General features: G+C 37.7%; 2 protein-coding genes across 2 annotated transcripts; one reads left to right on the forward strand and one right to left on the reverse strand.

Moving 5' to 3' along the window:
* Positions 1-2,445: 2,445 nt before the first annotated feature.
* LOC140944010 (mitochondrial genome maintenance exonuclease 1-like) lies at positions 2,446-3,820 on the reverse strand. The gene has a single exon (XM_073393117.1). It carries the CDS (start codon positions 3,692-3,694, stop codon positions 2,483-2,485), a length of 1,212 nt encoding a protein of 403 aa, XP_073249218.1. The 5' UTR covers positions 3,695-3,820; the 3' UTR covers positions 2,446-2,482.
* Positions 3,821-3,861: 41 nt separating this feature from the next.
* Positions 3,862-10,470, forward strand: LOC140944011 (RNA transcription, translation and transport factor protein-like). The gene is made up of 8 exons (XM_073393119.1): positions 3,862-4,008; positions 5,358-5,482; positions 5,856-5,955; positions 6,256-6,354; positions 7,182-7,270; positions 8,278-8,337; positions 8,744-8,801; positions 9,962-10,470. The coding sequence occupies exons 1-8, from the start codon at positions 3,948-3,950 to the stop codon at positions 10,114-10,116; spliced, it is 747 nt and encodes a 248-aa protein (XP_073249220.1). The 5' UTR covers positions 3,862-3,947; the 3' UTR covers positions 10,117-10,470.
* Positions 10,471-11,572: the final 1,102 nt, after the last annotated feature.

Raw genomic sequence — 11,572 nt, forward strand, 5'->3', positions numbered from 1 at the left:
AGTTCAGTATACTAGGGATAGAAAAAGAAACGTATTAGTTCTGAGAAGTTCTGCCCGACACAGAATGCCAGGCGTATCCTTGCTTTAACTAGCCTCTCCTTTGAGATGCCAAGACGGGAAAATGCGTCTGGGAGAGTACGCTATGCTTATATAACCCAAACGTGACGCAACCGTCACGCAATGCTCATTCCTCACGTGACAACACAAAAAAGGATGCGGAGGGAACTATGGTAAACAAAGGCTTGGATTTGATGTCTATAGCCCGGAAGCTAGCTCTTCATCTTCTGTTTATTCGGGGCCTAGGTAAAAGTCACGCGCGAGAGGCACGCGAAAGGAGACAGGAGAGGGAGATCGCTTGCTTCCACGTTTCTAGTGGTGCGCATCGCTCGCCAATCTCGAGATGGCGAGCTTGCTATGACATCTCTTGCGCTCCCCCAATCCCTTTAAAGTCCTTCTTAATCGACATACCTTAATTTGGATTGGTTAAGCTTTCTTGATATACTACAGGAATTAAATTTAGAAGTTCGGACTACAGATGATCTAGTCAGGTTTTTGTTTTGCTCATGACCGGCTGTCGGTGTGTCGGAGATGTAGCGCCATATCATAGATTATCTAAGTGAGTTACTTATCTCAAGATACACTCAACAACAAACTTTCTACCTGTAAATACTTACATATCAATTTTTGCTTTTCCTGTCGAAGTAGTATTAAAACAGGTAACGAATTGTTCATCAGTGTTCACTGCCACTCGACCAGGAGGAAATACAAGTTCTGGTGTCAATCTCTTAGACTGTTCCAGTTCTTTCGCTCGTTAAGGTCCTTATCTTCGGCTTCGGCCAGGAATGGCCATTTCCTTTTCGGGTTGTTCATCTCCGTTGTAAATGCAGCAGTGACTTCACGGAGAATTTTCAGAGCCGCCATAATTGATACGATAGAAAATGTCTCGCGAGTCCACCGGGAGGTCGCAACAGGCGAAAGAGGCGGTAAAAGGAGAGACCCCTGTCGGGGAGGGTGGGGGAGATTTTTTTCCAGGGTCAATTTCAGGTAAAATAAATAAATAAATAAATAAATAAATAAGTAAAAAAATAAAGAAATAAAATAATATAAGATAAAATAAAATAAAATAAAATACATGATAATTAAAAAAAGATTGTATCTGCCTCTCTGCAAATATTTGCACTTTCTTGTGCCTTTATGTTGATTACTTCTTTGAAAAGAACAGCTTTGATGATTGATACTCTTTTTTGTAATATCCCGCTTTCCCTCCCTGTCCACCCACCTTGCAATGATCTTTTCCCAAAATACTTCAAAATGTATTCCCACTGATATGAGATGGACTCGAGACGTGGAGTGCCTTTCCCCTCCCAAGTTTCCCATTCAGCTTGCTGTGTTGAATTGCCTATTTTTTTATATTTACTGCTTACTTTAATTCACCCTTTATCCTCACCAAGGAACCTGGTCCCAGGCTTTAATGTACCAGTCAGCATACTACAGTATCAACAAACTGTGCATTGGAAAAGGCAAAAGATTGCAGGGTATACTAGTTGACTTCCTGTCTATCCAATCAGAAGCATAACCCCATTCAGGGTTATATGCTTCTGATCCAATTTAATTTATGCAGCTGATCATGACTTTTATACCTGGTGAAAATGAATTCAGGGAAGTGATTGTTAAAAATTTAGTCTCAGCAGGAGAGAGAGGGAAGGAGGTTGGGGGATGGGAAATGGGAGTGAAAATTTTTGTAAAGACTTCGCCCCTCCCCTAGTCCAAGATTTGCAGCATGAAATTTTTAGCTTATTACAATAAATGTAATTCCACTTCATTTCTAACACTTATACTCATACTTTGAATAGGAAAGTATGATTGTACGATACGATTGTATCAGGTGGTCACTTAAAAGATGTAAAAAACAGTGGAAAACTCTAGAGCCATCATTCTAAAAAGTAGTAGCAGTTGCTATATATAAGTATAAGTATAAGGCTCTGACTGGGAACATTTTGGTGTTTTGGATAAGAAGTCACTTACTTATGGGAGGTGGCTGCTTACAAGAGGTTGCAAATATGTCGCAAATATGTAAATACTGAGGAGTAAACATATGGCAAACATGGTAAAGGCCAGATTTGCCTGGTCATTTACACCCCCTGTTTTTTGGTAGACAAATCTGGCATTTATCATCTTTGCCATATATATTTACTCCTCAGTAATTACATATTTGCAACATATTTGCAAGGAGAAAATTTGTGCAAATCCATTACTATAACATACTGATAAAAGATTTAAAAAAAGCACACAAACAAGTAAAAAGGTAAGTATCTGCAATTATATATTAATATATTAACTTTCTTATGAAAGATTACTACCGGTATTAATACTTTTTACACTGCATTAATATAAATGTAACATTTTTATTAGGAAATAAATTTCATCATTACTCAGACAGAACAAATATTAAAAAAAAAAACAAATGAAGTATTAAGTGCAATCATGAACCCCTTTGCTTTGAGACATATTCAGTTTTTTCCTTGTACTTTAAAACTTTGAGTAACCAGCAGTTCCAAAATTTCTCACAAGTTTCTAAGTCCATCCAGTGAACATCTGCTTTAGAGCCATCATGATGTGCAATGACAATCATACAGTTTGTTACAGGAATCCTCGAAATAGGATTTGAATTAATAGCTCCAGCATATGCTACAACTTGAAGAGGTGCATCATAACAACTTTCTAGTGTAGGTCTAGGTTTTGTTGAGGTTTTCCATTCAATGACACAAGGCACTCCATTGTATATGGCAAGACCATCAAAAGTGCCGGAATAACCAATTGATGTATGTGTCACATATTCCTCTGTTGCCAGGACTTTGTCTTTAGTAAGAAGCTTTAAAATTTCAGTTTTCGCTACACTCTGGATTAAACCTGAAATCAGTTCTGGAAAGTGGCCCAATTTATCTCTCTCACCTTGCAGAATATCATTCATACACTTGTGAAACTGCGACCCACTGCTAGAGAGTGATTTTTTGTATTCATTGAATTTCTCTTTCCCCATTTTCTCAACCTGTTGTTTCTGCCAACGGCTTATCATGAACAACTTGTTGGAAGTGCAGTTTAAAACAGCAGACACACTTGCATTCTTTGTCAAGTACATGTCGTTTGCATTTGAGGCATTGTCGTCATCAGCATCTGTTATGCTCTTGTACTCTCCTATAGTTTTACTTATAATTCCCCTTGTTTTAACAGCTCTATTCAACTTGCCTACCTCTCCACTTATCCACTGACCAGGTGATTCCATTGGGCTAAACAAGTTAAGGTTCTTATACAGATTAGGATGCACTGGAAGAAAACTCTTCCTCTTTGCCTTACTTGTGGCGACAGACGATTGAGTACTTGGCATTAAGAAAGGATAGTGAAGAATCGACGACGTGTCGGCAACGTGTTGTGCGTAAAAATCTCTAAGGTCGTTTAAAAGTGTATCTGTTTTGCTGTTTGCTTTAATGCCACATTTCTTGCACAGTTGCTGTAGCTCTCGACGGCTCATGCTATCTAATTTGTCCACGTTGAACCATAAGTCAGGAAAAGATGCCCGATTTGTGTGAAGCTCTCTAGAAACACGGTTTCTACCAAAGAATGTTGAACATAGCAAGTTGCATCGTTCGCAAGCGTTGGAGGCACGATGAAGTACAGGTCTGAGGAACAGATGCATATATTTGTCTGTTAAGTAGTTCAAATTTATCAAAAGCTAAACTTGACTCTTCCTCTTAAGGCCAATAATTTGATTGCTGGCGTAAAAATACCAATTACTTTTACGCCAACAATCTCGTCCGCCATTTTGAACTTTACGAGCCCGCGATTCACCTCTCTTTCCACGCCTGTCCCCAGTCCCTCCTCTCTCACTTTCCGAACGCCTGTCCGAAAATCGTGTGTCAGACGTTTTTGCAAGCACGAGTTAATTTAGAATGTTTCGACGAAAACTCAAAGCTCTTGGATATCATAATCCTGAAGGCTTTGATGTTAATAGTAAGTACCTTCTTATTTGGCAGTTGAATTGTTGATATTATTAATTGTGTTATTTGGAAATTGATCAAAAGCTTTATTTTCTCCTTTAGTTTTACGTTTATTGATTTTCCCCTATTTAACGTTAAACATTCATCGTCAAAATAAAAGAACTGAGGTAACAGTACTGCAAAAAAAGTAAATAAATAAATAAATAAATAAACAAAATAATGGAAACGATCACAATTTAGAACTGTAGTGGTATTGCACATGTCCTACCCCAGGCGTAGGACCTCTGGCCAACCAGGGGAATATGTCGGGGAATACAAGGGGATAAATTGGATGGGGAGGGAACAATTCACTAGAGTATTCTACGTTTGAAGGAAAGGGATGGGCTCACAGGGGAGGGAAAAGAAAAAAAAAAAGGAAAACTGTCTCAGAGCATACACATGTTTAACAATGAAGCTGTTCTCAGATTGAACTAGAATTTCCTTTCCCTCCTATAGATTTAGCTAGTTATTAGTTATTTGGATATAGATTTAGCCAGGTCTAAAAGGGAAGCTCTGGGTGATATACTTATAATTTACTCACACACACAAAAAAAAATTATGCAATGCTAAACAGTGACGGCAAAAAGAATGGGGATAAAATCAATAGGTCTAATTAGCAAAAAGAAAAAAACAACTTTGCAAACACAACACACTTTTTTTTTTTACATTTCTTTGGCATTGTTTTGCACGACTACAACGTGAAGCTTTCTAGTTACACATCTTATGTAGGAAATGTCTTATGTGCTCACCAGAAATTTTGTTGCTTGTGTTCCAGACTTCCTATATTTGCATTTTTTTTTTTTTTTCACTGCCATTCCTTTTTACCTACAGTAGCTGGCTGCTAGCATTCCTCATTTCTTACCACCAGTTTTCATGTTTTTCTTCCAACAAAATTTGTCTCCTTTGTTTTTTTATCTAACATGTTAGCTCTTTCTCTCTTATCCACATCATTAAAGATCCTGAAGATTTAGTTGGACTTGACTTTTTTGTTGTTTTTTCACTCTAAAAAGTCCGGGGGGGCATGTGACTTCCCACCATAAACCTCATCATGCATTTGGGTTGACATACCTGTTGATTGAGTTATTTTACATTGGTATGGTATGTGGTGCGGACGGGCGTGCATACAGTCACATGGTTTAATACCAAAAATTCTTGGATGTACAGATAACCAAGTTTTCTAACCCATGGTGCTCTGCTGCATGCTCTTTGTGTGCATGAGAGAGCTCTGCTATTAAAATTTAGGGCTGAGAACCAGAGGAAATTCTGTTCCAAATTAGTTTGAATACCGGCCAAAAACTGAATGTCTTGTTTAATTCCATTCAGGTGATGAAGAGGTTCGAAACTTGGTTGTTTGGCTGGAAGATCAAAGAATAAGGTTGTACAAAATTGAGGAGAGAGTAGAGCTACGAGATGTAAAAAGCAGTGAATGGATGAAAACTTTCAGAAAGGTAAGGTATATAAATTATCTTGCCATTTTTGTCTTGAGCTCCCACTTGGTCCACAGTACATAGAAAAAATAATATAGTTCTCACATGGTTTGTATAGATACAAACTCTCCAAATTATTTACCTTCTCCTGCACTAAACTGGTTATACATGCTTGGCACTGCATCCATTAATACATGTACCTAATAAACTCCAAGAATCAGGAGCCAAAACAGAGCAGGGCAGACTATGCAGTGATGACTTTAATAGTTGGGCTAGCTTTCAAAAATGGCAAGCAAGCAGAGGTTTTAAAATCTTATAGTGGTAGAATGAACATCAGATAAAAATTTGAAAGTGTATAATTTATCTCATCCACTTCCCTTGGTTTTCCTCCTAGTATTTAGATGATCTAAAATGTCCAGTGGAATTTTCACAGAAGCCAAGTGTTGTAGATTGGTTACTTGCTCATGCTGTGAGGGTTGAATATGCTGAAAATGGTTTGTTCTTTCTTTCTTTATTGTTTACTGACTTTGCATATTATAAAGCTAAATTTATATTAAAATTTTGCAAAGTTAGTTGCATCAGACAAATATAGCAAAATTTGTCAAGTATACCTCTGTACCAAATTTTATCTGATAGCTAGGATGCCATATATTTGCCCAAAATATGATGCAAGTTAATTTATTTTAGATTATTCACAATTAGAACTGTTTTGAAGTTTAATTTGTCTTTTCGTTACCAGTGGTTTGAATCTGACACTTTTTTTGTTATTTTAAAATTGCATCATATATATATAGCTGAAAAATTTAATAGTGCTGGACAAAAGGACAAAAAAGAACCGGATGAAGGAGGAACAGTGGAGGGGTCACTTGATGAGAGCCTTATTAATTTAACAGGTTTGTGGCATCTTGGATGATTTTAGTCACATACTAAAATTTATAAGAAAATAAGAAAATAATGCGAAAATAAAATGCACTTTGAAGTTATTGAAATACCACTGGAAGAAAGATTATTACAGTTTATATTCGAGTGCAATATTACACCATAGCACAGAACTGCAAGGGAGTCTACTAATAAATTCCAAAAAAAGTTCAGTTAAGCCAAAAAGGGAATATCTAATTCTCCAATCTGTGATTACCACATTCACTCAAAAACGTTCAGTACACTTTAAAGGAATCTTTAATTCTCCTATCTGTGAGTAACACATTCATTGCAGTGCACAGCACGTCCTACCTTTTTTTCTTTTTATTATTTCTCCATTAATTACTAAATTACATCAAGTTCACTGTATAAAATCCTCTATTAAGCCAGCCAGGGAGCTTTTCTTTTTCAAGCATGTTACTGAGGTAGGCTTATTTGAGAAAAGGAGAGGGGGGGTGGGTGTATTTAATGTAACAAAGATGATGGTATCAGTTCTCCAGAAAAGCAAGGACGCAAAGTGGAATTTAAGCTCAGACAATGAAGTTGGAGGTCACGCAGCCAAAGAAAAAAAAACAACAAATCCAAACTACCAGCACCTCAGGGGCTTAAAAGAGAAGGGGCTTAACATATTTCTTCCCCTGAAAAAGGGGGACTTATTTAGAGGGGGGTTGTAAATAGTTTGTTGTATTAAGGGATTGTAAATACCGTAGCTTATCTCTGCAGTTTATTCCTACTGAGTTTTTTCTCATACTCCAAGGTAATTAAATTGTTCTTATTACACTTTTTCAATTTGTAATTGCAGTAGAGAATCCAGATCTGAAGGCTGGAGTTACTTCGCTATCAAAACTCCTTAGCTTACCAGAACACCCTGATCACTTTGTTCTGTTACAGGTAACGTGGGTAAATATTTACAACTGTATCTCACTTTTTCGCTATTTTTCCTTGTTTTCCAGAGATAGTATTAATCCTGCAAATTGTTAATTGAGGGCCAGGTAGAAAAAACTAGGAGTACCTTTAAAATCCATTATATATACATTTGTATTAATCAAAGTAAGGTTCATTATTGGCATGAGTAGATTGTGCACAGTACCCTACTATCTATTTTTTTCACTTCCTTTACATTTTATACTTTTATTGATTATTGTGATTGTAAGATATGTAATTGTATTATGTTATTTTTTTATCTATATTGTAATGAGCACATGATCATTTTATGGAATGCACACAATAGAAGCAATAAATTATTATCATTATCATTATTATTAGTATTGTTTAGTTGGAGTTCCATGCCCCTCAAAACAACCACAAGGCTTTGGACAGCACTAAAAGTATTAAAACAATTGTGATGTTCCTGTGAAAGGTTTAACCCTTTAAGGCCCAATAGTGACCAAAAATAAAATTTTCTCCTAACGATATCCATACATTGTCAAGAGATTAGGTTATGAGAATTAATTATATGATCACCTAAGAGAAAAGACTTTGATCTTTTGTCAAATTCTCTCAACTCATTCATTAAGGAAATGTATAGAGATCAGTTTGGCGAATTTGTATGTGGATATTCAGGCTTAAAGGGTTTGCAGTAACCTGCATGGCAGGCATCAAAAGAGGAGGGAGAAGGGAGAGGAGATTGGGGAGAGGGTAAAACGGACCCCCCTGTTCCTTTTCCCTTCCGTGTTTTTCTTCCCCTCCCCTTCCCTCGCATCCCATTTCTGTGTGCTTGCCATGCAGTCTAGTTTGTAGATGTGGCTAAAACTCCTTCAAGTTGAACCATAACCCTAATCCTAAAACCTTCAGACTTTCACCAACCCAAGGACCTTCAACGCAACAGCTTTTTTCATAGATAAGTTACATCTCTAATAATATACCATGCTTTAATATCGTTTTTAATTATTCTACAGGCTCTCCATTCGCTTATTGAAGGTAAACTTTCATCTGAAGCGATAAAGACTGATAAAAAGGTGAGCTGGGTAGCATTGTTTCGCTAAAGTGCCTGTATTAGTTATCCTTGATGGCAGTCCATGTTCCATGTCCTTTTAAAAGGACCAGGAAGGGTGGTAGAAAAATAATAATGTGTAATGTTAAGACCTACCGTTGCTATCAAAGTCGGGTTAGGAGTATTAAGTTCGAAAGGCATGGTCAAAAATAGATAGCTTATATCAGGAAATAACCTAAGCGAGTAAATGTAGAAAATTGACCAGCTTGGAATGGCGTGTATCCTACAGAAACTGTAGTCTCTTGCTTAAAGACACTCGTTGTTACCGACTTTCTTGGTATAAAGGTGACTTAGAGTCATGTGGTGAATTCAAATATGTTCGAATAAGTACTGATCTGGGTTTTCATTCTTAACGACTGCTTTGCTTGCAGGGTAAAAAGGCTGACGTCATACCACTTAACAAAGTAGAGCTAGGATTTAACACAGGAGGTGTGTATTTAATGCTTCCTTTTTCTTTTTGTTTTCTAACATCAAATGGAAAATGCAAAGTGAGAAAATAGTGAAGTTGTGGTACGAGCTCTATACCGGGTTACATTAACCTTAGGCAGTAGAACTCAGTTCTCAACAAGATACAAAGCACAACGCAGTTTTCGAACATTCCTATTTTTTTTTGTTTGTTTTGTTTGTTTGTTTGTTTTCATTTATAATTGTCAATCAAGGTCAATAAAGACATTGGAGAATACCGTCAACTGAGGCTGAGCTCCCCCCACTAACCAAACTTCGATGTATTATGATGTTTTGAAGCTTGATTACTAACCAGTAAATGCAAAACGCATTTTCATCAGTACTGCTTTTGCTTGTCTCGATGCGCTTTTATATTTATTCCGTTATAAGTCCCCCACCCCCCCCCCCCTTCCGTTTATAACCCCTCCTAGCCTGCGTAGCAAGCGTTTCCGTGCGGTTTAGGAGCAAAGAACGAGGAACAAGAGTCAAAGACAACGCGAAAAATGTCGCAAGTAAAAGAGTGGGGAGGGGTTCAGAGGCTCCACCTCCCCCCTCTTTCATTTTTTGGCTCTCGTTTCATTTCTCGCGCGGTCAAAACTGGAAATCCCATTCCTCGGTTTTTTTTTGCTCCGAAACTAAACGGAAACGCTTGCTACGCAGGCTAAAGCCCTCCCAAAACCCCTTAGGAAGATGTATAAGAATGGTTCCCACAGAGTCTTGAATTCTTGTGAAAGTCTTGAAATTTGCCCAGCAATTTTCCAGACCTGGAAAAATTCTTTAAAATAGTATAGAGATAAAGTCTGGAAAAAATGGTAAAAAGTTTTGAGTGATTTTGAAACCTACAACAAGTGCTTTACATGTGAATTTGTTTGTGTGTGTTGGTGAAATCGTATTCAATCTTGCCTGTACGTTTGGAGCGCATTGACCGAAAAAAGCTTTGTTCCTGCGTTTTTTTATGGTCTCTATTGAAGACCTATTTGATAACCTTGAGTATTCTGGAAAAAGAAATTATTGTTTTGGAAAACGTCTGGAAAAAGTCTTAAGTTGTTGATCCAAAAATCTGTGCGGATTTTGTATAAAGTTCAGGGCTTATGAGCCGCAGTTTACGGCACGTCGTTGTATTTAATTTTCTCTCCTTGTTTCAGATTCAGCGGTGAATGAAGCAGCCAAGATAATCCGCTTATTACATGTAACGGATCTAAGAGAACTACAGACGAGGATTAATGAGGCGATAGTAGCCGTCCAAGCGATAACTGCTAATCCCAAGACAAATCAGTCACTTGGACGCGTTGGCGTATGAGACAAATCACGGTATTATAGGGCAATAAGCCGTTATCAAGGGGCTGGCATTGCTTCTTCAGGCTGACACCGGATCTTATTTATTGCTGTTAACCCCTTTTAACCCCGGTCTCGATGACTACTCCAGACCTCAACACAGCAAATGATACATGTGTACCATTGGTGTTTTTAAAAACACACTATGAAAGGTGACAAATTTGAAAATGAAACTAACGAATATTTATCTCAAAGTATTAAACTAAAGTTGGTTTACTCGAAGTCGGTTCCATGTACGCGGCATCCATCAGCACCTGAACTCTTATGCAAAGTTTATTTAAAGACTTGTATTAAGAATAAATAAGAAACTTTATGTTTATTGGTCTCGTTGTTGTGGTTGTTCCTGAACACCTATCTTATTCGACTGAGTTGGGGGAAGGCGGGAGAGGGACATTCTATTGGGTTTTTTGTTCGAAAAGAGGGTCAATTGGAAGAGGCCATTCACATAAACTACAAACATCGTCAAAAGTGCTGGGAAGGCTGGCTACTTTTTTCCTCATTTTTACTTCTAATGTTGAACAAAATATGAGTGTTTGTAGGCGTAATTGTTCTATCATATCCCAACATTGAAAAGGGGGGACAAGAGGTATTTCGCAGGATGGAGAAACATCTTTTGAACATTGAAATGAACTACTGTTAAGTTTTACAACCTTCCCAGCTACATATACTTTTGTCCGGGATTAAGTCAGTCTACTCAGGGGCTTTCTCAATGACTTGATTAGATATGGGGCTAACCCTCAATAATGTCACACAGTCATCCCTCTCCTACTGACACCTCCCCGACTGTCGATAAATGTTATTTGTCACAAATGAGCCCGCAAAGAAGGCAGAAATAAATATTTTGACAGCACGAGATACAACAAGGCTTAGGTACTAGGCCGGGGGCACCACGGGTAGCCATACCGGGGGTATATAAGGCTGCGTATGTCATGCCAATTAGGTTTAGGAATTTTCGTTGTTTGTAAAAATAGTTGATATACTATTTAATTTGAGGGGTTTGCACCCAGGAGTCATTTCAAAAGTAGGTTGAGTTCGATCGTCCGGGTCAACGTAGTCCTGAATAAGACTGTTGTTGTTGACAGTGACTACTTGATAGTGACTATACTATTTATTGTAAGACTCCAAATAAAAAAACATGTATTTCTGTATGTATCACATGTACGTCATCCGGTAGGCTTCTGAACTAACCTCTTGGTTTTTCTTAACTTTTGGTTTTGTTTTAGGAGCGACCTATTCTCGATTACATTGTAAAGTCCTGATAAAGAAGGACTTTGAGCTTGAAACTTGCAATTGGTTCCTACCAAGATTTCCTGCCCCCTTTTTTCACTTCGGGGTATTTTTGGGCAGGTTTTTGCTGGCCTCCGTCTGACCGCATATATTTCAGTTGTAAGCGGTAGCTCAGCTCTGCTAGTTTTCAGCTT

Source organism: Porites lutea, chromosome 7, assembly GCF_958299795.1.
Source record: "Porites lutea chromosome 7, jaPorLute2.1, whole genome shotgun sequence".
Taxonomy (NCBI): Eukaryota; Metazoa; Cnidaria; class Anthozoa; order Scleractinia; family Poritidae; genus Porites; species Porites lutea.